Here is a 22,299-nt window from a genome sequence, read left to right on the forward strand (position 1 = left end):
GCTGCCACACGCCCCGCCCCCCGCCACTCGTCGCAACGTCATCACCCCCAAACTGGGTGGGTGGTGCTTCACACGCGCAATCGTCACACTCCCCCCCTCTCTCGACATCTCACTCTCGTACATACTCATCCTCCTCTTCGGGATATCTACAATCCCGGTAACAACACAGCGACGACAACACGCAGCGACAGCAACAGGCAGCAGCACACACAGCCCACGCCGCACACGACACTCACGACCCCAGCCCGCCCCCCCACCCGATCCCAATCTACCGCCCCACCCCACCCACCCCAGTTCTTATCGCACGCGACCACGGCACACGCAACCACTCTCCCACTGCCCACCATGGACCAACGCAGCACCCGCAAATCTCGGACTGGCTCCTCCCCGCCCCGGCCTCATCACAACGCACTAAGCTCGCTCCAGGCCTTATCGCCGCTCCAGACCACGGGTGGGAACCTGGCCTCCTTTGCCGACGACGTGACCGACTCGCCCGCCAGCGCCGGCCTGCTCAGCCGCAGCTCGAGCGGTCGCACCCTCAGCCGCTCCCTGTCGGGCCGCGAGCGTGTCTTCTCCGACGCCGCGGCCGGGGCGGGCAGCGCCGGCGCTACGGGGCTCCGGAGACGCAGCAGCGGCGCGGAAAACATCCCCGCGGGGATCACGACGCGCCTCATCCTCGTCAAGGCGCCGAGCGACAAGGACGCCACGCCCCTCAGACAGCGCTCAAAGTCGTCGTCCAACCTCGTCCCCGTGTCGAGCTTTGCCGCGTTCTCGGATGCGCCGGCGACGTCACGCGCGCCGCGCCGTTCCTTTGCGGCTGCGAGCTTCTCCTTGTCGCCCCCGCCGATCTCCGCGGCTGGGGGCGGCGGGTCACCCGTGCGCCGCCCATCGCTCTCGGCCGCGGCTGCGGCGCCAGGTGGTGGTGCCGCCCCGACACCGTCCAAGACGCTCTCGCCTGACGAGGTGCTCGAGCTCGCGCGCGGCCTCATGTCCCCCGTCGCGGCGACAACGGGCGCCGAGTCCGCCAAGGCTCAGCGGCGCAAGAGCCTGACGAACCTCGCAGGCGAACAGGAGCCCGAGCCGATCGCGCTCGAACCCGTCGAGTACGTCGAGATGGACGACGACACGCTTCTGCCCTTCTCGGATCGCCCGGCGCAGGTCGCGAGCCTGCTTGCCAACCCGGTCAACGAGACGCTCGTCGACTTGCTCTCCAAGTCATTCCCGGCGGGTGCCGCGCGTCCGAACTGGAAGGAGATTCCCGTAACCGAGTGGAACTGGACAGAGTTTGAGCGCCTCCTCACAAAGATCGACCGCGAGGAGTGCCCCGATTACGAGTGGGTGCTTCTTGCGCGCGAGGCGGTGCGCGAGCGCTCGGTCGCGCTGTGGGAGAAGCTCGGCGTGTGCCTTGGCTGCGACCCCGAGCTCATGACGGCGGGCGACGAGGACGAGGCGCCGGCCTCGTGGGTGGGGCTTGGGCTCGGAGACGAGGGCGAGTACGACCCGACGCTGTCGCGCGTCTTCATCCAGGGCCTCGAGCCCGTCGACCCGGTCGAGATCGAAAAGGCCGAACGCGCTCTCATGCTCGAGTTTGGCGACCCAGTCGACGGGTCCGAGTCTCCTGAAATCCAGTGGAACGACGTGATGCCGACGATCGGCGAGGAGCCTTCCAACGGTGGCGGCGGACAGCCCAGCGCCGGCAACAGAGAGGTCAAGGACTACTTTGACGAGAGCCCCGGCGGTACCCGGCACCGCGCGACGCGCGACGACGCCCCGCCCTCGCCGTCGTCGGTGTTCGCATCGAGCTTTGCGTCGACGTCGGCGTCGCTGCGCGGGTCGCCCGAGAAGTCGCGATCCAAGTCGTTTGTCGGGCTGCAGATCTGCACCGCGCCGGTGTCGCCCTTCTCGACCGCCGGGCTGTCGCTCTCGCCGGCGGCGCTCGCGCACGACCAGCAACCGCAATTTGACCGCGGGCCGGGCAACCCGATGTTTGTGAGCTCGTTCAACACGCTCAGCATTGGCCCAAACCTTGGCCGCAAGGCGAGTATGAGCGCGGCAGGAGGCGGCGCGGCGGCGGCCCCGCCGCCTATGGCGAGCGCCGACGTGATCCGCGGTTTTGGCCGCTCGTCGGGCAAGTACCCCGGGCTAACGAGAAAGAGCAGCAAAGCGGGGATCAGCGAGAGCGCAATTACGTTTGTGAGCGAGGACTCGTTCCCGCCGCACCATCGGTAGCGCGTGCCCGAGGGCCGAGGGCGCGCGAGCAGTCGCAGGACGACAGCGTAGGTAGTTGTAGCACGGCACAGTTGTAGCATTGAGCATGAAGCGAGCGAGTAGCGAGCAAGCTTGAAGCGCACCGTGCACGCCGTGAGGCGCGAGGCGTTGGTGGCCGTGGCACTGCCAGCATGCCTGCAGCACAGTCATCGAGCGTCTCAAAATTGCTTCCGCGACGCGTCGAAGAACAACATGACACGAATGTCACTTTGACTTTTGTCCCACAACCCACACCACCATGGCGACGTCGCTACAAGACCTGTTCGCGTTCGACTCGCCGCCGCGCCCGGCCCCGAAACAGCGGGACGCGACGCCGCTCTCGCCCGGGTCGGACGCCGGGCCCTCGCGACGGACGGTGCGGCACGACGCGTCCAACCCGCTCTTCCTCTCCCCGACAAGCAACTACGGCACGCCGCGCAAGCGTGCGCGCGACGACGTGTGGGTCGACTCGCCGGCTTCGGCGCGCTCGGGCCCGCGCACGCCCCTCGCGCCGCTCCCGACGACTTCGGCTGGCCTGGCTCAGCGCGCGGCGGCGGCCGCGAACGCCGAGTTTTTGGCCGACCCCCTCGCGATGCAGGACCCGCTCGCGGGCATCAACGCGCAGGACGAGGACGAGCCCGCGCGCAAGCGCCTCCCCGTGGCCAAGGTCGACGCCGAGCGCCTCCTCGCGCCCAAGGGCTTTCCAGCGCTCGCGGGGTTCGCGAAGAAGTTTCGCCCCAAGGGCAAGGGACACGAGGTGGGTGGCGTGGGCGGGCGTGCTGACGACCAGGCAAAGGACCTCCGCCGCCTGATGGACGGATACCAGATGTGGGCGCACGGCATGTTCCCCAAGGGCGACTTTGCGCACACTGTGCAGCGGGTTGAGACGGTGTGCGCGACGCGACGGATGGAGGTGGGTAGCGGCGGGCCGAGCCGAGCGCAGCGAGGCGAGGCGTGGCGACGGGGGGCAGCGGCGTGAGAATAGACCGCGCTTACACGTCGCAGTCTGCCCTCAAGGGCCTGCGCGACGAGTTCTACCCCAAGCCACGGGACGAGGAGGGCGACGAGCCGGAGCCAGACGCAGACGCCGACGCCGACGAGGACAAGGAGAACCGCGCGCCCGGCGCCCCGGCCCGCGCCCCGCTGTTCGACTACGGCGACGGCGACATGGACGACGACATGGAGGCGCTGGCGGCGATGGAGGAGGAGGCTGCGGCTGAGGCAGCCGCGGCGGCAGCGCCCGCGCCGAGCTTTGTCGAGCGGCTGCAGGGCGCTGCTGCGCCGGCGCTGGCCGCCGCGTTTGGCGACGTACCGCCCGCGCTGGAGGAGGAGGACGAGTGGGAGGGGCTGTATGACTAGGGGAGGGTCGGCGCTGGCCGGATTGAGGCCTTGTACACTTGCTAATGCACTGTTACTCATGTTCGAGGGAGGGGGTGCATATCGGCTATGGCCCGATACCGTCAGCACACCAAGCATAAGACCGAGCTCAAGGACAAGCACGAGCTCAAGTACAAGCACGAGTTCAAGCTCAAGCACGAGCTCAAGCACAAACACAAACCGAGCAGAACTCGGTGGCATGCTTGCTCAGCCAACTGCATGCATGCAGCATCGAGAATAGGTCATGCCCGCCACCGCAGAGGCAACAGCCGGCCGGCCCCAAGTCGAAACCGGGCCGGTGTCCCCGCCCGCCGCCATAAGCCGCGTTAGGCCGGCACCCCTCCTCACGACAACTACTTGAACCCCTCCGGACCAATCTCTCCCCTCCCCACTGCACAATGGTCACATTCAGCACCCCCGCCTTCACCGCGCCCAGCTTTGCGCTCGACGACCTCTTCTCGGTGGCCGGCCGCACCGTGCTCATCACGGGCGGCGGCACCGGCCTGGGCAAGGGTGGGTAGCGACGCTTCCGGTGGTCGCTCGCTCGCTGACGCTCGCCCGCAGCAATCGCGACGGCCTACGCGACCAACGGCGCGCGCGTCATCATTGCCGGGCGGCGTGCCGACGTGCTGCAGACTGCCGTGGCTGACATCTCCGCCGCCGCTGGCAAGGGCGGCAGCGCGATCGCGTGGGTGTACACACCAAGGCGGGGCTGACGGCGCCAGCGTGCAGGGCGATGTCGGGAGCAAGGCGGGCGTCGCGGCGCTGTATGACGCCGTCGCGGCCAAGACTGACGTCGTGAGTGTGTTGGGGCGACGGCTGCCGCCTGCAGTGGATATGGCGGCCCGCCGGCTGCTTCGCGCTCGCTGACGCTCGTGCCCGTGGCCAGATCGACGTCCTCATCAACTGCGCCGGCGTCATGAAGGCGTACAAGAACCCCACCAGCGCCGCCAACGACATTGACGCCGTCACAAAGATGATGTGGGACGGGTGCGAGGACGACGACTGGAACGTCACGAATGCTAGTGGGTAACAAGACTCGTGGCGATGCCATGGCCGCTGCCTGCTCGCGGCTGACGCCGCTCGCACCGCAGTCAACATCAACGGCGTCTACTTCACGACCGTCAAGTTCGTCCCGCTCCTCCTCAAGTCGGACCTCAAATCCGTCATCGTCATCGCGTCCATCGCCGGCCTCATCCTCCAGCGCCAGATGGGCAGCGTGTCGTACGGCGTGTCCAAGGCGGGCACGATCCACACGGCCAACCTGCTTGCCGGGCGTCTGAGTCCGTAAGTGCAGTCTTGTGGCGCTAGGCTCGCGCTGACGCGCTCGCCCGCCCAGCGCCAACATCCGCGTCAACACCATCTGCCCCGGCATCTTCCCGTCCGAGATGACGGGCGTGACGGCGGCCTCCGGCGGGCTCAAGTACGACATTGGCGAGACGCCGAGCAAGGCGGCTGCGCGCGCGGTCGCGGGCCGCCCCGGCCTGCCGCACGAGATCGCCGGCCCGGCTCTGCTCCTCGGCTCGCGCGCTGGCAGCTACATGGACGGGGCTAACCTTGTTGTTGATGGCGGCCGGGCGCTCGGCGCGGGCATCCACGACGGCATCAAGGTGCCCGACGAGCTTCTGGGCACGCTCTAGGGGTGAGCAGCGAAGCCGCGGCGTGATGAAGTCTTGTGAAGCACATGGGCGATTTCTGCATGGTATGGTGGTGGTACTGATACTAGTGGACGCCGTTGGCCCCGTTGACCCCGTTGACCCCATTGACCCCGTTCACCTTCTTGACCTTGACCTCGTCGACGACCCCGTCGCCCACATCCTCCACCTCGCCCGCCGCACCCAGCCCCCGCGACACCGTAAAGAACGACCTGTACGGCACGAGCTCGGCCTTGGGGTTGAGGGTCAGCCCCCACCCGGGCTCGTCGCCGAGGTCGATCCTGCCGTTGACCGGGAGCACCTCGTTGGTAAACAAATCCCCAAAGCTCGGGAGCACGCTCTCGCCGTCTGGCGAGTTGGCAATGTACTCGCAAAAGTCCGAGTTTGGCAGGCTCATGACCGCGTGGAACGAGTAGGGCCCCGAGCCGTGCGGCACGACGGGAATGTCGTACGCGGCCGCCATCGCCGCGACCCTCAGCAGCTCGGTCAGCCCACCGAGCCACATGACGTCGGGCTGCAGAATCGCCACGGCGCGCTGCTCAATGAGCTTGCGGAACCCGTAGCGCGTGTACTCGTGCTCGCCGGTCGTGAAGCGCACGTGCGGCAGCGCGCGGTGCAGCTCGGCGTGCCCGTCAAAGTCGTCGGGGTGGAGGCACTCCTCCCACCAGTGGATGTGTACGCCCGCCGCCTCGACGGCGCGCACCAGCTCGAGCGTGTACGGCACGTCGAGGCTCATGTAGCAGTCGACCATGAGCGGGGCGTCGCCGCCCTCGGCCTTGCGCGCGGCGAGGAAGGCTACGTTGGCCGCCAGGCCGGCCGCGCCGTCGGCGGGGCCGTGGGGAAGCGGCACCTTGGCGCCCCAGAAGCCGAGCTTGCGCGCGACGGCGGGCTTTGGGCCCGTGAGGTACAGCGGGATGTCGCGCTTGGTGCGGCCGCCAATCATGGCGTAGATCGGCTCGTGGCGCAGCTTGCCGACCAGGTCCCAGATGGCGAGGTCGACGACGGAGATGGCGGCGAGGGGGAGGCCTGGGGGGGTCAGCGGGCGGGCGTCAGCGGAGCGAAGCGACGCTGGCGACGAGCAGCGCTGGCGACGAGCAGCGCTGGCGACGAGCGACGAGCGACGCTGGCGACGGGCGACGAGCGACGCTGGCGACGGGCGACGAGCGACACTGGCGACGGGCGACGCCCTCTCGCCACCTGCGGTGGCTCACGGCCCACTCACCTTTACGCCCGTAGAACATGCTGGCGCGGAACATCATGTCCCACATCTTGGCCGTGTCCCTCGGATCCTGCCCCACGACAAAGCGCGCAAAGTGCTCCTCGATAAGCCAGCACGCCGGCGGCCCACCAAAGCCCGTCGCGTAGCCGACCGTCCCGTCCCCCGCGGTCACTTTGACCACAATCGAGCCGAGCACGCCGATGCCCCAGCTGCTCCGAGAGGCGCGGTACTCGGGCCACTTGTGCATCGGGCACGCGATGTCGCCGCCGACTATCCAGTGGGACGAGGTCTGGCGGTGGTAGTCGCCGCCTGAGCCGGCTGCGGGCGGGATAAACGTCTCCAGGGAGGTCTGGGGGCGTGAGCGCTGCTAGGGGGGCCGGGGCTTACGATCTTGGGCCAGGTCTTGGGCATTGTGTGGGGTTGAGGGTGGGTGTGGTGTGGGCTGGGCCGGCTCGCTGGCTAGTTATATGCCTCGACGTGACGAAGCCTGGGTAGCTGGGTCGGCCGGCGCGACATTGCACCGGGTGCCAGCCGGGTGCCAGCCGGGTGCCACTCGGCGCGTTGATCCGCCGCGTCGCTGCCGAGGCGCCGTATAGGCCCGTATCTGCTGTATCGGACCCCGGGAATGCCGCGCCGTCGTGCATGCACAAGCCCGGCCGCCGCAGGCACCTGGGTGTGGGGTGGACGGGTGCCGCCAACGGCCACCCACCCCCGCAGTCGGGACAATCATGTACCGCGCCCACGGGCCGATAGCCGGTGCCCCAGACTAAAGACCATGGAGCCGGCTGCTCGCTCGTCGACACTCACCCCCCACCCCCCCCCCCCCCACCATGCCCCGCCTCCTAGAGGACAAGGTGCTCATCGTCACCGGCAGCAGCAGCGGCATCGGGCGGGCAGTTGCGCTCGGTGCGTCGTCCCCCAACCCACCGCTGACTCCACCCCCCAGCCGCCGCAGCCCACGGCGCCAAGCTCGTGCTGCACCACCTCGGGCCCTCGACCGCGGCCGACCTCGACTCGCTGATCGCCGCGCTCCCCCCCGCCACGCCCCACACCACCGTGGCCGGCGACATTGCGCTTCCCACAACAGCCGCGGCCATCGTCGCCGCCGCGCACACCGCCTTCAGCCGCATCGACGTGCTCGTGTCCAACGCCGGCATCTGCCCGTTCCACGCGTTCCTCGACCTCCCCCACGCGCTCTGGCAGCGCGTGCAGGACGTGAATCTGAGCGGCTCGTTCTACGCCGTGCAGGCGGTCGCGAATGCCATGGCTCAGCAGGAGCCACGGGGCGGGAGCATCGTCGCGATCAGCTCTATATCCGCGCTCATGGGAGGCGCAGAGCAGGCGCACTACACCCCCACAAAGGCCGGCGTCAAGAGCCTCATGGAGAGCTGTGCCATCGCGCTCGGGGCGCTGGGGATACGCTGCAACTCGGTCCTGCCGGGCACTATTGAGACGCCGATCAACGCCGAGGATCTCGCGGACCCGGTGAAGCGCGAGGCCATGACTCGCCGCATTCCGCTCGGCCGGTTGGGCGAGCCCGACGACGTGGCACAGCCCGTCATATTCTTCGCGTCGGATATGGCGAGGTACTGCACCGGCGCGAGCCTGCTCGTCGACGGGGGAGCGGCCATATCGCTCCAGTAGGCGCAGCGACATACACTATATGCATACTAGTTTGACAACATGGCACAGGTGTCTAGTAGTGGCCAAGGAATAGCTGGGCATGGCGCTGGCGTCTAGGATCGTCGGCTCGTGGCAACGGCGCGACGCCGCGCTGCGCGCGCCGCCACGCACCTCACATAACATCCCCCCCGCCCCCCCGCAGAATCCGCTTCACACTCCGCCAGAACAGCTCCTCGCTCCCCTCCCCAGCCCCCTCGCTCCTCGCCAACAGGGCACTAAACCGCGACACATCCCCGTGCCCCACCCCCTCGCGATCGCGCATGCGCCGCACCACCACCTCGACGCTCGACTTGGCCTGCTCCTTGTCCGCGCCGTCCTCGGCCGACGCGCGGAACCACCACACCCGGAGCAGCAGCAGCACGCCGCGCTTGCCCGCCTCGTCCGCCTCCCACGACGCGATGCGCCGGTCGGCGATCGCGGCCGCCGGCGACCCCTCGATGATCTCGGACCAGCCGACCTCGCGCGCAGCCCACTTGGCGTACACCTCTGCCGTGACGAGCAGCGCCAGCGGGCGCTCCGGCCCCGTGTGCCCCGGCGAGTTTCGAAGCCGTGGCACGAGCGACGCCTGGAACAGCAGCGTCGACGAAATCGCAAACAGCACCTGTGACTTGAGGTGGGCCGCCTCTGGCGCACTGAAGCCGCCAGACAGCAAGTGGTTTATCGACATCTTGAGGTTCTTGAGCCCGCCGTCGAGCAGCGCCCATGCCGTCTGGGCGAGCTCATCATCCATGGGGTCCGGCTTCACCGCGTCCGGGCTGAACCCCGGGAAGCTCCCCTTGCGGTGCCAGGCGCCGAGGTACAGCGGTGAAGTCATACTCGACAGGCGGCGGTGCAGACCCGGGCTGCCAGGCTGCAGGCCGGGGCTGGGCAGCGGCGTCCCTGCATCAGGCGTACCATGCACGCCCGCCTGCCACACAGCCGTGCGTGGCGAAGGGAGGTGGTGCGAGAAGCTGCTGCCGGTGCGTGTAAGACGCGGACGCTGGAGCGCGTGTGATGCCTCCGACAAACGACGCGGCCCGCCAGACACGTTCGCACCGGCAAGGGCCAGCGGGTCCTGCGCCATGGGGTTCAGCGGTGACAGCGGCGTGCGTGGTGTGATGAGCGCTGGGGAGGCCAGGTGGGGCGGGAGTGGTGGGAGAGGCGGCGGTGGCCCGTGTCCGTTGGTGACCAGCGTGAGCGGTGGCGGTGGCGGGGCGCGTTTACGTCTGGGAACCGCCACAGACGCACTCGACGTCGTGCGGGCAAGCGAAGGCCGACGTCCCTCGGCCACAGCGACCTCCTCTTCCGTCTCCTCGACGATCGGCGGCGACTCTATTGTGCCACTCGCAGTCGAAGCCGAGTCGGCGCGCTGTAGCCCTGGGGTTGACACCGGCGAGAGGAATGGGCGCTCCGACGAGCTGCTTGATGGCAGGCTCTGCTCACGGTACTCGGCCCCCTGCCCCGCTCTACTGCGCCACGACATGCGCAGCAGATTGGCGTACAGCAGCTTTGACTCGCCGAGCTGCTTGGACGCTTCAAACGCTTGTGCGCTCGCCAACGTGCCCCTGCTTCCCTTGAGCCGCGCGACGCGCTCCCGTGTCTCCTCGACGAGCACCTCCATATCCCCGGTGAGGGCGTCAAAATCGTCGAGGTCGAGCGGGATGCCGAGGTGGAACAGGCGTCGCAGGCGCTCGGCCGCCGCACGGCCACTGGCGAGCTGCACCCTCGTGATGATGGCGGCCGACGCGTGCGATGGTTTCCGCCCGACCGAAGCGGCCAGCGTCGCCATGTTCGCCGCCTGGTCGAGGGCATGCTCTGCCAGCTCGCCGTGCATGTCAACGGTATCCACGTCGATCGCGAGTGACGCCACGGCGCTGGCAGCTTCGGCAAGCGCCAAAAACATGTCGGCTAGGGCCGGGGTGTCGTCCTCAAAGGCCTCGCGCTTGAGGCCCCGCGCTCGGTCCATGCGCTCCGCCGCCACCTCCTCCAGCGCGTCGAGCGCCTCGCAGGCATACTGTCCCACTTCGCCTTCCCAGACTTCTGCGGGATCATCGGCGTGATCGTCCAGTGCAAGAAGGACATGCGACAGCCGGGTACACACCGCCGCGAGGGCTTCCCGTGCCGACGTAGAGTGTGGCGCCGCGGCCGCCAGGCTGCTGAGCAGGGAACGAGCTTCGCGCAGATGCGCAACCGCGTCTGTTGGGGCCGTGGATGGGTGGCCCGAGAGATGCAGTAGCACCGTAGATCGGCGCAACGACGCCCACGGATTGCTGGGCTTTTGTATGAGAGCATTGGCAAACTGCATCGCCGCTTTCCTGAGTTGCGAGAGCCCTTGTTCCCCCGCGTGCTTGATGCTGTCGGCGTGCGTCTCGTAGGCGATCCCCCCTGTGAATCTGATCAGCTCGGGCCGCGATCCCGCGGGGCCACTCACGGTGCATGGTCGCCTCGAAGCCGTCGTCGTTCCGACGCAGCTCGGTGTGCGCAGGGCCGGTATTCACCGACGCGAGGCTCGGTCGGCGAGCTGGATCCTTGTGGTGCGATGCTGGTGCAGACGCGGCCGAGGCTGAGCGTTCTCGGGGGGTCCAGGACGACGGCGTTGGCACAGCAGGCGTCAGTTTTGTCAACGGGCTGGCGGCCGACGTTGAGCGCTCGCGTGCAGGCGGGCGCGGAGTATCGTCCTCGCCGGCGCCGGCCGCACCGCCGCTGGCACTCCGAACGCGCCTATTGTCCTGGGACGAGCTGGCTCTTGACGACGTGGGGATGGGCGGTGTGTAAGCATACCCCGGCATGGGCGGCACGGGGCTGACGGAGCGCGAGTGGGCCGAGCTACTCGCGTGCGTGCTTGCCAGTGTCGGCGTCGGCGTGCGCGGGATCGAGATGGGGGTGGCTGAGCGCGATGTGGCCGCAGACGAGGTAGGCACGGGCAGGTCGGCGCCCGTGCGCGCAGTCGGTGACAGCGGCGGTGGCCGGGGCATGGGGCTCGCGCGCAGGCTCGCTGGCGGATGCAGTGGTGAAGAGGGCGATGGCGATGGCGACGACGAGCGCGACGCGACGCTGTAGTCGCTCGGAAAGAGCGACATGGCGGGGCGAGGCGTGGGCGGGAGTGGGCGCGGGCGTAATCGAGTCGAGCAGCAAGCAAGCAGATGTAGAGATGTCGACCGGGTGAGACACAATGAGGGTGTTTTGGAGCGTGGAATGTGGTCCCGGAGCAGGACAGCCGAGAGGGATGATGACGTCGAGGTCACCAAAAGCAACGCTTCACCCAACCCGTCCGACAGCGACGACGGGGGTGACGACGACGATAGTCAAGATAAAGTCTGACGAGTCAGTGAGTATCGTATCGTACCTGCATTCAGCGCGTCGTGCGTGTGATGTGCGCCCTCGCGGCCGGCCGACCCAGACCGAGGCGGGGACGGCCGTGGGCGTGCGCGCGTGGGCGTGTCTCTCTTGTGGCCTTTGGTGGCTGCTATTGTTGAATGCATGGCTGCTGGCTGGCTGTCTGGCTTGCTGTAGGGTTAGCAGGTGGGTGGCTGCGAGGCAGAGGAGGCGATTCGAGGGTGCCTCTAGTGCTGACACTAGTGACCCGTCGCAACCGGCGACTGGCGCGGCGCAGCGCCATGGCTGCTGGGAGAGGTGGGAGGTGGGTGCATGTCGCAGTCGAAGTGAACTGTGCCGGTTGCGAGTGACGGTCGCGGTCGCCGCCCGCCCGCCCACCGTCGCCGCAGCCACCAGCGCCGCCGTCCGCAGCACGGCCAGAGGATTGAGTGGCCGAGGCGGAGAGGCAGAGGAGAGCGGCGACAATGAAGACAAGAGGGATCCAAAAACGCCAAGGTGGCGTCTAAAAACAATGCCCACCCCTACAATCCAAACATGCACCCAGGTAGGTGGCGCGCGCCTAATTATGGAACCAAATAAACAGAGATAGGCGCGCAAGTCCCAATTCGTCACGAAGCCCACGCGTTTGCCACCGACTGAGCATGCTGGGCGCTGGGCACTGGGCCCATCATGACGACACGACACGCCGCGTCGAGCTCGACCTCGCGACCTCACTCTCATCATCAGCATTGCCATCACCTCGTCCTCTATCGTTGTCGTTTGGCCTACATTCGACACTGTCAACACCGCCGCCTGCCTCCCGCGCCGACCCCAGTCTCGCCCGACCCACAATGTCCGCAGGCAGCGTCCAGTCGTCAACAAACCTCTTCCGGAGACTAGCGTGGAACTCGTCGGTGCCCATCGAGGTGCGCCTCGCCGACGACGTCGCAGGCGGCGCAGTGGACAAGTACTATGTGGGTGTGGTGTGGCTGCTGCTCGGCGCGCTGTGCCCGCGAGGCAAGCTCGCCGGCGCCGTCGTAACCCCGCTCGGACCTCTGACACGGAACAGATCCAAGCACCGCGGTACACGTACCTCCCGCTGCTGCTCCAGGGCGTGCGGGAACAGCTCGTCGACGTCGCGCTCGACGACAAGGCGCTGGCAGATCACGCAGATGACAGCCAGTGGTGGTTTGAGGAGGACGCGGGGGAAGGCGAGGAGAGCAATGTCAAGTTCGCGCCGCAGGGGCCGTGCAAGTGGTGAGTTGGGCGGGGGAAGGGAGGGGTGGCAGAGACTCGTTGCTCGCGTAGCGAGTAGCGGGGTGGGTGGGTGGTTGGGTGGGCAAAGTAGTGCTTGCACATGAGCCCATCGACAGCGGAACGAACGCGGCGGGGTGGGGGGCAGTCGTTATCACAACTCGCCGACTAACACCCCAGGCACTGGCCAATAGACCTGATCGAACTGCACTCTGCCATCGCGCGCACCGGGCGGCGCGGTGCGGAGGCCGAGCCGGACGCGGCGCCATCCCCCCTCAAGCTCATCCTGCACCTGTCGGCCCCACCAGCCGACAAGCTCGCCGTTCCCCCCGGGATCGAGTCGTGCAAGACGCAGTTCGTTTCGCAGGTGAAAGAGGCCGACTTTGTGCGCTGGGGCAACACGAAGCGCGTGACGGGACTGCGGCGGGGCGACCTCGAGGCGGGGTGGGAGGGAGTCGTGGGCAACGACTTTGACCTGCACGCGCGCATGGCGAGCCGCGTCGTGCCGCTGCCGATTCCGCTCCCGCCCAGCACACAGCAGCAGAGCACTCCGAGCGGGATCACGTCGCGCCCGCCCAGCGCCGAGCCGGGCGCCACGAGCTCGCGCGAGCCCAAGCTCGAGAGCGCGTACGCCGCCAAGAGCCTCCCGATAAAGGTGTACCTGCCCGACGGGGCACCGGCGCTCCAGTTCCCCGTCCCGAGCCTGGGCACCGACGGCCGCCCGACGACGCTGCTGAGCCTGCTGCGGACACACCTGCCGCTGCTCTTCCCGACGACGTCGGAGCCGTACGTGCTCGCGCAGCCGCTGGCCCAGGGCATCATCCTGCCGCCCGACGCCGAGGCGGCGTGGCTCGCGGCGTGCATGGCGGGGGCTGATGGCTGGCTGCGGATCGGGATCCGGATTGTCGGCGAGGCGTAGGGGGGGAAGGTAGAGGGGGCGAGGGAGCGGGCGTAGTCGCCACAAGACACGAGCATACCCCTGTACTACAGATATCGTGCATACTAGATGCTATATACCGTGCCGAAGATGTGGCGCGCGCCGGCGCCAGCGCCAATCCCCCGAATCCCACACACACCTACTGATCCGCAAACAGGCCAGCCGGGAGATCAAACCAGTTGTGCAGATCGCCGAGGAGCGGCTGCACGGCCCACGCGGGGAGGTGGGAGAGGTTTACGTCTGGGGGCGAGACGTGTGGCGTGGCGTCTGTTACCCCGACGGCCGAGTAGGCCGTGCGTCGGAGGTCGAGGAGGACGTGGATCGCGTCGGGGAGGGAGGGGTTGGGGTCGGTGTTGGCCGGGGTCCCTGCGGCCCACTTGCGCTTTGCGCGTTCGAGGAGCTTGACGTACTGGTCTGGAAGCGTCAGCGGGGGCGGGGGGGCGGGGGGCGCCGACTCACTCGCAAGCGACCAATACGCCGCCATCTCTCTCAGCGCGTCGAGGATCGCCTCGAACTGCTCGCCCGGAGCCGCCTGGTGCGCGAGGAACGCGTTGATGAAGAGCACGCGGGCGGCGACCCACGCGCTCCATATAAAGAGGGGCGAGGAGGCCTGCCTAAACCCGAGCGCGCGCGCGTCGGCGACGAGCGCGGCCAGCGCGGCGGCCGACTCGGCGCACGTGGCCGCGTACGGCTCGACTGGGGCGTTCGAGAGCGCAGGGAAGGCGTAGTACGCGTTGAGCTTGAGCAGGGTCGCGTGGTAGACGCCGGCGATGACGAGGCCCATCGCGCCGGGGATAGCGGGGACGCTCGCGAACCACCGCCGCGCGGCCGCGGTCAGCGTGAGCACCATGTCCTTGCGACTCTCGACGTCGCGGCTGTCGTGCTCCACCACGCGGGACTGCAGCGAGTGCGCGCGGCCGAGCAGGTCGGCCGCCTCGACGAGGTATGCCATCGGGCTGAGCTCCTCCGGGTGGGGGTGCGCGCCGCGGTGGAGCACGGGCTGGAAGAGGGGCGCGGCGTGCCACTCGCCTCCTGCCCAGATACTATCCGCGCTCGGCAGCCGCCGCCGGATGTCGAAATCCGGCAGCGCAAAGTCCCACCCAGTGCTGGCGCACGCGTACCGGTCCAGGCTGAAGATGAGCCAGAAGAGCCGGCGCCGCGCCTCGTCCTCGCGCCAGTCGTGCGCGGGCGGGATGATGCTCGCGCGGGTGAGGTTGGAGGGCACGCGGGGCGCGCTGGCGCCGGCGCCCTCGTCCTCGGCGACAAGACCCAGGTGCACCGCCGAGCGGGTGAGGAGCGCGAGGATGCCCCAGGACGAGGGGCCCTGCTCGCTCCCGATGAGGTCGAGCGCGAGCAGCGCCAGCGCCTGCACGCTCGCGATGGATGTACTCTCAATCGCGTGGCTCAGCACGTGGCTCTTGGCGGCGGCCTTGAGGCCCGCCTTGTTCGCGATGCGCGGGTCGTCGCTCAGCCGCAGCGTGACGACGACGATGGCGTACACTACGATGCCCCAGGGCGGCGCGTCCTCCTGCGGCGGGAGGATGGGCGCCCACGGCGCAATGTGCGCGTAGTACAGCGCGACGAGGTCGCGCACCACGTCGTCGGGGGGCAGGACGTGCGGGTCGCGGAAGGACGCGCCGGAGGGTGCGGGGGAGATGGTGGCCAGCGCGGCCAGCCCGGGCGTCGGTGCGCTCGGCGGGGCCAGGTCGAACGAGAACGCCGCCGGCGCCGGGGTAGGCAGCGGCAGTGCGAGCCCGCCAACCTCGGCGCGCCACGCCGCCACGCTGGCCAGCCCGGCCTCCTGCGCGCCCAGCCGCGCCTCGTACCCCGCTATCCGCTCCTCCAGCTGCTCTGGCCGTCAGCTGCCACACGCGGGGTAGACGCACCGATGCGCCGCGCCATGTCGACGCCCGTGCCGGCCCGCAGCCCGGGCTTGAGCTTGACGGGGTAGATGCACTCGGCCGGATTCCTGCTGTCAGCGCGCTCGGGGGAGGACCCACCGCCCGCAGTTGTCGCACGTCGGCTTTGCGCTGTCGCACTCTGCCGTCAGCTCAGTCGCGACACGCACGCACTGATCTTGCGCGCGCGGCACGGCGTACAGGTGATGGCCAGCGGGCTGGGGTCAGCTATACCCCGGGGGGCGACGCACCGCTCGTCCGAGCGCCGCCGCTTGGCCTCGGGCGGCGAGAAGGCGCTCTCCATCGTGTCGTCGGCGGCGTCGGTGCGATGCGTTGTTGCGCAGAGCGATGCGCCGATGCAGGATGGTTTCTTCGCCAGACCCGGGGCACCCGGCATAACATTGGCCCGGGGGGAATGGTGGCAGGGTGGGCTTGGCAGGCAGCCACGTGGCGAGGCGCCACATTGGCCCGGCGGCGCGGCGCCGGCCGGCTCACTACTTGGGCAACTGCAACATGAGTGCATGAGCAGCGCGGCGTGCGGTGTAGGCAGCCGGCTTCCACGCGCATGGCGCATGGCAGGCACTGACTGCTGTGTGACGAGCCGTCAGCGGCGGGACAGTTCCCGCCGTCGACTTGCGGAACGACGCGAGCCGGGCACGTACCGTGGCGACAGCTCGTATCGACGGCCTCCCGGTTTCTCGCGCCGAGCCACTCCGCCGCCGGTCTATCGGCGTGTATCGAGCCCCCACGCACACTGCACGCCATCGCATCGTCTCAACCGCCGCCCAGCAGCAGTGGCGGCACCCACCGGCAGTTAGCTGCCTGCCGCTCGCACCCAGCCCAGCGCCTACCGCTCGCTTGCCGCCAAGCGTCGCGTCGCCCGGATCTCGGATCTCGGCAACCCCGCCTGCCTGGCGGTGTCCATCCGCCACCGCGGTCCCTGCGCCGTCGGCGTGCGGAATGTGCTGCGATGCGCATGCGATGGCCGGCCGCTTCGTGCTCGCGGTAGCCGCTGACCGAGAGATCGAGTGCCGGCCGGAGCGCCGCGTCATGGGAGTCTCCCCGCCTCGCACCTGGTAGGCTTGGCATTGAGCAAGCCGAGCACCCCGCCACTTTCACCACTCGCCACCCACCCGCCACTCGCACTCCTCGCACTCGCTCCGCTCGTGCTCGTCGTGCTCGTTCGTGCAGTCATAATTAATCAACATGGTACAGCTACTGTACAATCCGTGCTACCGTGCTACCTACGTGCTACCTGCTACGCTACTGCTGATTGTCCCTACTCGGAATTGCTGTTTGCACTGCCGCCGCCGTTCAACGCCTCGGCGGGAATAGGCAGGAACTGGCCAATGACCACCGACGGCAGGTCAAACACGTCGCGCCGGATCGTGTAGCACGCCGCACAGGGCGTGCTCTTGGCGCCGTTGACCAGCGTCGTCGCCTGGAAAAAGTTCTGCGTCGTGTTCTCAAACGCGTGCACAGCAAAGTTCTCCCAGTAGTCGATCGTGCTCTGCTTGGCCATGAGCTGGTAGATGCAAGTCCGCGCACGGACGAGCTCTTCTTCCGTCTTGCCGATGAGCTTGCAGAACTCGGGGGCCGCCGCCACAATCTCGCCCGTACGGCGCCAGACGGCCGTCGGCGTGGCCGAGTACGAGATGAGCTTCTCGAGCTCGATGAGCGTGCGCTGGAAAGAGCGCTCGACAAAGATCTCGTCCTCCTCGGTCATGGGCATCTGGAGCGCGATCAAGCTGGGGCGGAACGCGGCGAGTGCGCGGACGACGCGAAGAATGTCGGGCTTGTCAAACGTTTGCGTCAGGTACTCCATGAGAGAGTGGTACCCCTCGGTGTAGTCGTATGGCTTGACAACATTGTTGTAGACGTCGGACGGCGTAAGCTTCTTGGGCAGGATCGGCACGAGGTCGATGCCGCCCGTGAGGCCACCGCCGAGCGGGTTGTTGTCGTCGAACACACCGCCCTGGCTCCAGTTGTTGCCGTTGGTGTACAGCGGGTTCGAGGGCGACTGGTCGGTCGCGAGCATGGGCTGGAGCGAGCTGGGCGGGTCCGCTTGAGGCGTAAGGAGCACGCCGCCGCCGTTGTTGTCGTTGCCAATGTTGTTGCTGCTCGGGTCGGGCAGGCCAAAGTTGGACCACAGCGAAGGCGTCGAGCCGTCGGTTGTGTTGCCGGTGCCAAGGTCGCCCAGAGGGAACGACGGCGACATGGAGCCGAACATTGAGTCGAACATTTCATACTCGAGGTTGGCAGCAGCGGACGCCGAGAAGTCTGGGAGGGTTAGCAAGAGCGCCGTGGGGGTTAAGGTGGGAGGAAGCGATGCGCAGGCGCGCGCGCTCGACAGCGACCAAGGCCGTGTCAAGCAGACGGCAGTCACTTGACGGTCACCACTGCATAGTCAAGTGACGAGGCGGACGCCAGCGCCCAAGACCAGCCAGTAACCGCGGGCCGCAGACAATAACAGTCGCATGCAGCAGCGGTCATAGCCGCGCACGCCAATGCCCAGCAAAAGGCGCACCGCACAATCGCCCCCTCGAGACAATGTCACGAGAATTGCGAAAATGCGGCGCTCAAGCCACGGTTGGGTGGCTTGGCGGCGTGCGTGGGCGGCGGAGAAATGATTCGGCCTCGCGGCGAACCGTCCGCCGGGCCGCTTTCCCCACCATTCCAGTTTGGTGGGTTTACGCGGCAGGCGAATGGGAGTGACGAGAAGAAGCAGAGACTCACTGAACGGGTCGTTGGCCGGAATGGCCCAGTCGGTGAGCTGCACGGGCGCGGGCTGGACCTCTGGGAGGGGCGCCGTGAGCCAGATGTTGTCGGGGACGCGCACGGGTTCAGCGGCAGGCACGCTGACGTTGCCGAGCATGGACACTGGGATGGTGCCTCCCCCGAATGGGACGGTGGTGGGGGACGTGTTGAACGCTGGGGCAGGCACTGGGGCAGGCGGCGCGGTCGAGGTGGTCGTGGCGGTGGCAGTGGGGGCCGTGGGGACCGGCGCGGGCACCGCTGGGGCGGCTGTGTATTGCGTCAGCGAGTGTTGCAGATGGGCAGTGTGTTGACGCGCGCACACTTACCCCGCTCGTCGCCCTCCATGAGGTACTTTGCCTTCTTGCGCACACCCTCGACACACTGGTCTCCGATGCCCTTCTTGGTGCAGCGGGTACATGGGCGGCCTGGGTGTGTGTTAGTGTTGGGGACTTTGGAGGTGCATGCATTGGGGCAAGCAAGGCTGTTGCCTGCATGCGTGGGTTGCACTCACATTCGTCGCAAGTGAGGTGGCTCTTCTGGCAGGCGAGGCAGGCCTTTGCCACCTTTTTCCTGGCGACCTTGCCGTCTGGGCGGGTCTTTGTCCGGGCCGGTGAAGCCTTGAGTGGTTTCAAGCGCTGGACTGGCGATGTGTCTGATGCTTGCGACGAAGCCGATACTGAACCGGACGCGTCCGAGGCCTCTCTGGCCTTGCGCGCCCAGTTCTGCGTCGATGTTGTTGTCGTTGCCGACATTGCCAGAGGCTTTGTTGGTGGGTAAGGAGCAGTCGATGCCGCCGTCGATGATGTCGTTGATGGCAAGATGGCCATTGTCGTCTTGTTTCCAAAATGACTATTTGACGCGGAATCAATCGGAGCGCCGGTCGGAATGACTAGGAATCCGTCCCAATACTAATAGACGGAAGCAAATATGCCAAATCGCGTCGTCGGTCGGCGCGGCGCGGCGGGGAGTGAGCCGAGCCGCGGCGCGGCTAGATGCAGGGCGGCGGCAGGCGGCAGGCGTCGACGCGAAGGATGCCGGGCCGTCGGCAAGTTTTTTCCTTTTCTTTTCTTCCTGGCTGGCTGGGCTGGCTGGCTGGCTTGCTTTTCCTGAACGGGCGGCGCCTTGGCGGAGCGGAGATGGGTCGGCAAACTTGGCTGACTATGGCTGACGCTCAACAACGTCAACAGTAATCAGCCACGTTGGCTCTGGCGCAATAGAAAGCCACAGGGATGGATTTGGTTTTCCCGCAGATCGACAAGGAAACAATGGCGCTGGTCGTAGTGGCGGCCGTCGTAGGCGATGATGTGGGTCTCGACGATAATAGCCTAGGCGGTGATGATGGTGCGTGGCCAACGTATGCGTAGGAGTGACGAAGACGGAATGTGGTAGCGTAGGCGAGGGATGCAGGCTGTACCGACTATCTAGAGTCGGTGGGACAGGTAGTGGGGGTGGTATGGTGGTGGGAGTAGAGGGTGGTCAACGATGACGACTGTTGGTGGTGGTGGTCTTGGTGGTGGTGGGGGTCGTCGAGGTGGTGTCGAGATGGGGTCTGTGGGGGCCACCGGGGCTGCGTGGGGCTAGGTCTTTGAGGTGACAGACGTTGGGCCAGACGAGGGCCGTGGTGACTGTTTGGCAGTGTGGGGTCGTGAGTATTTTGCGTGGGTCTCTAGATATATGTTGAGAGGCTCGCAATCTTTGCCCACGGGGTTGGACTGACTGATTGCGGCACTGAGCGCTGATTGTGCAGGCGGCAGCGCGCCAGGGCTGGACGCTAAGACGGCGTATTGCGTGGCGCAAACGCAAACCCCACTTGGCCCCGCCCCCCTGAGGCCTGATGTCGGTGCCGAGAGATTGGTTTCACCCCAGCTGCATAGCAAGCAGCAACAAAAGAGACCGTGGAGTTGCCGGTATTTCGACGCCGGGGCTCGCTTGGTGGGTGGAAGTGGGTGGTATTTGGTGGTGGCGGACAGTGCCCGAGCCGTGTGCGGCCTTCCCTGCGCATTTGGCAGACCAGTTGTGCCTTTTTTTCGGTGGATAACAGCGTCCGGGAAACAACAGACGTCTCAACCGGACGCGCGGGCCGCGTCTGCCGCGTCCAAAGTGTTCGGCAAGCTCAGGCATTCAGGTCAGGAATCGCCGACTTTTCCCTCGTCCCCTCACCTCCACACGTCCTTGCACCCACCGGCAACCTGTGCCGGGGGCTGCAGCTGGCCGCTTGCCCTGCTGCCAAGCCACAGGGGCTTGCTCAAGCCAGGGTCTCTTGCAGCTCGCTGACAGGCATCACGACCCAAGACGCAAGGGAGATGGAGCCCCTTTGGGTAGGAACGGCACCGTCGGCACATAGGGTTCAGGCAGTCTCGTGGCGTTGGAACGTTTGAACAGCAGAGTCTTGGGGCATCCCGCGGTACCAATCTGACAGCGCTCTTGGGAATAGCAAGGCGCCAGGTCACGAGTTTGCACCGGCAAGAAAGTGTAGCCGTACTGGCTCCTGGGCGAGATGCGCTGTTCTATTGCAGCAGCAGCAGCATATCCAGGTCCCAGGGGAAGGGGAGGGATCAACCGATGTGCCAGGTGCAGCTACGACGCTAGCCTAGCACCAGGCCGTTGCCGCAGCGCAGCCGCACCGCAGCCGCAGTGCCGCCGCAGATGCCGCCGATGCCGCCACGGCTTGCCCCAGAAAAAAAGAACCAGTACCTGTAACTGTCCGCATTGATACGAAGGTTACAGCCTAGCCCGGTATTGTCCGACTACGTACTCGCCGCATGCACACGCGGTCGTGGGTAACGAAGTACCTGACACAGCTCAGTGAAAATTCGATAACGACGAGGGTGGGTGGGTTGGGTTGGGTGTTGTGGGGAAGTGTGGGTCGCCGCCACGTTTGTTGGATGTGCCCGCCACATCGCAGGCGGTGGTGATCGTTTGGTATGGGTCGTGTGGAGATCGTTCGTGGTTCGCTGGCCCCCGCTATGCCCCCCACGCACGCCCTCCTGGCCCCCGCGGAGTGATGGCACTGGCAGCAGCAGCAGCCAACAGCAATGCGGCATGCACCTCGCGTCCCAGGATAGCATCCCCATCATGCATGGTGGCGACGAGTGCCATCGCATCGCATCGCATCCCAGCCTCGCTTGCTTTGGTATTGTGCATTTGGTATTGCGACCGGGCGAACTGTGCTGGGCCGATTTGGTTTACGGTGTATTGTGACGACTGTATTAGCCCGACGTCATTAGCGCGGTGAGTGGCGGCAGGCGCCACCTGCCTGCATGCAACCATTGTTTGGCTCCCCGCGTGGTCTTGGTCGACTTTTTTCCTCTGGCGCCTCTCGGTAATGCTACCCAACCGTGGCCACGGCCATTATCGACCTGGCTCAGTTGACACGGGCCGCGCGATCGATAGGAAAGATTCGCACGACGCGGTCACAATCTCGCCCAACTCGCCCGGTAAGCAGCCAGCCGGCTTCCCCACGAGTTTGGCAGCGTGACGCGATCCTGGGCCCTGGCCGCGGGCTGCTATCTAGCGTGGCTCGAGGCAGTCAGTGACGTGAAATGACGCACAATCAGTGCTGCGCAAGCGACGGCGACTGTGGGACAAGGTGGCAGGTCACCTGACTCGTGCGACTCGTGCAACGATGCCACCTCTTGCCGGTTTACCGGCGGCGACTAAGACGAGCCAGTGATATGGATGCCGCCGACGGTTTACCCGCGTTTACCCGCCGACCGCGTGCTACACGTCAATAGCCACGTGGGGATCGTCGCGTGGTCGGCTCCCTCGGCCTTGTCCGACGGCGCACGAGCTCGCAAGCACCACTCATGACGACGGCGAGCACCACGCGCACCACGGCGTCAACAGCGAGCACAGTAGCAACCGCCCACTGACCCACTGACCTGCGACGACGGCGCACGCTGGATGGGCGCCGCACGACACTGAACACGAGACCCCGGCGCACCCTCGCCGCCCCCGACCCCCGACCACCGACCGAAG

General features: G+C 67.0%; 9 protein-coding genes across 9 annotated transcripts; 5 read left to right on the top strand and 4 right to left on the bottom strand.

Annotated features, from left to right (window-relative positions):
* Positions 1 to 345: 345 nt before the first annotated feature.
* Positions 346 to 2,229, top strand: Q8F55_007964 (uncharacterized protein; the record flags this gene model as incomplete). Its single annotated transcript, XM_069356371.1, has 1 exon — positions 346 to 2,229. The coding sequence occupies one exon, from the start codon at positions 346 to 348 to the stop codon at positions 2,227 to 2,229; it is 1,884 nt and encodes a 627-aa protein (XP_069206212.1).
* A 277-nt stretch (positions 2,230 to 2,506) lies between these two features.
* Positions 2,507 to 3,606, top strand: CSM3 (chromosome segregation in meiosis-related protein; the record flags this gene model as incomplete). The annotated part of the gene is made up of 2 exons (XM_069356372.1): positions 2,507 to 3,160; positions 3,253 to 3,606. The coding sequence occupies 2 exons, from the start codon at positions 2,507 to 2,509 to the stop codon at positions 3,604 to 3,606; spliced, it is 1,008 nt and encodes a 335-aa protein (XP_069206213.1).
* A 416-nt stretch (positions 3,607 to 4,022) lies between these two features.
* On the top strand, positions 4,023 to 5,264 carry Q8F55_007966 (uncharacterized protein; the record flags this gene model as incomplete). The annotated part of the gene is made up of 6 exons (XM_069356373.1): positions 4,023 to 4,137; positions 4,189 to 4,312; positions 4,350 to 4,422; positions 4,514 to 4,649; positions 4,719 to 4,911; positions 4,964 to 5,264. The coding sequence occupies 6 exons, from the start codon at positions 4,023 to 4,025 to the stop codon at positions 5,262 to 5,264; spliced, it is 942 nt and encodes a 313-aa protein (XP_069206214.1).
* An 82-nt stretch (positions 5,265 to 5,346) lies between these two features.
* On the bottom strand, positions 5,347 to 6,909 carry Q8F55_007967 (uncharacterized protein; the record flags this gene model as incomplete). The annotated part of the gene is made up of 3 exons (XM_069356374.1): positions 5,347 to 6,305; positions 6,502 to 6,847; positions 6,886 to 6,909. 3 exons carry the CDS (start codon positions 6,907 to 6,909, stop codon positions 5,347 to 5,349), a joined length of 1,329 nt encoding a protein of 442 aa, XP_069206215.1.
* Positions 6,910 to 7,328: 419 nt separating this feature from the next.
* On the top strand, positions 7,329 to 8,142 carry DHG2 (L-rhamnose-1-dehydrogenase; the record flags this gene model as incomplete). The annotated part of the gene is made up of 2 exons (XM_069356375.1): positions 7,329 to 7,404; positions 7,445 to 8,142. The coding sequence occupies 2 exons, from the start codon at positions 7,329 to 7,331 to the stop codon at positions 8,140 to 8,142; spliced, it is 774 nt and encodes a 257-aa protein (XP_069206216.1).
* A 52-nt stretch (positions 8,143 to 8,194) lies between these two features.
* Positions 8,195 to 11,240, bottom strand: Q8F55_007969 (uncharacterized protein; the record flags this gene model as incomplete). Its single annotated transcript, XM_069356376.1, has 3 exons — positions 8,195 to 8,215; positions 8,426 to 10,545; positions 10,592 to 11,240. The coding sequence occupies 3 exons, from the start codon at positions 11,238 to 11,240 to the stop codon at positions 8,195 to 8,197; spliced, it is 2,790 nt and encodes a 929-aa protein (XP_069206217.1).
* A 1,086-nt stretch (positions 11,241 to 12,326) lies between these two features.
* ATG5 (autophagy protein 5) lies at positions 12,327 to 13,648 on the top strand (the record flags this gene model as incomplete). The annotated part of the gene is made up of 3 exons (XM_069356377.1): positions 12,327 to 12,449; positions 12,545 to 12,732; positions 12,910 to 13,648. The coding sequence occupies 3 exons, from the start codon at positions 12,327 to 12,329 to the stop codon at positions 13,646 to 13,648; spliced, it is 1,050 nt and encodes a 349-aa protein (XP_069206218.1).
* A 157-nt stretch (positions 13,649 to 13,805) lies between these two features.
* On the bottom strand, positions 13,806 to 15,868 carry Q8F55_007971 (uncharacterized protein; the record flags this gene model as incomplete). Its single annotated transcript, XM_069356378.1, has 6 exons — positions 13,806 to 14,080; positions 14,126 to 15,517; positions 15,553 to 15,635; positions 15,667 to 15,706; positions 15,739 to 15,782; positions 15,816 to 15,868. 6 exons carry the CDS (start codon positions 15,866 to 15,868, stop codon positions 13,806 to 13,808), a joined length of 1,887 nt encoding a protein of 628 aa, XP_069206219.1.
* Positions 15,869 to 16,843: 975 nt separating this feature from the next.
* ERT1_2 (Transcriptional regulator of nonfermentable carbon utilization) lies at positions 16,844 to 19,073 on the bottom strand (the record flags this gene model as incomplete). The annotated part of the gene is made up of 4 exons (XM_069356379.1): positions 16,844 to 17,844; positions 18,301 to 18,588; positions 18,648 to 18,746; positions 18,833 to 19,073. 4 exons carry the CDS (start codon positions 19,071 to 19,073, stop codon positions 16,844 to 16,846), a joined length of 1,629 nt encoding a protein of 542 aa, XP_069206220.1.
* Positions 19,074 to 22,299: the final 3,226 nt, after the last annotated feature.

The sequence above is a fragment of the Vanrija albida genome, assembly GCF_041260175.1.
Source record: "Vanrija albida strain AlHP1 chromosome Unknown contig_6, whole genome shotgun sequence".
In the NCBI taxonomy this organism is placed as follows: domain Eukaryota; kingdom Fungi; phylum Basidiomycota; class Tremellomycetes; order Trichosporonales; family Trichosporonaceae; genus Vanrija; species Vanrija albida.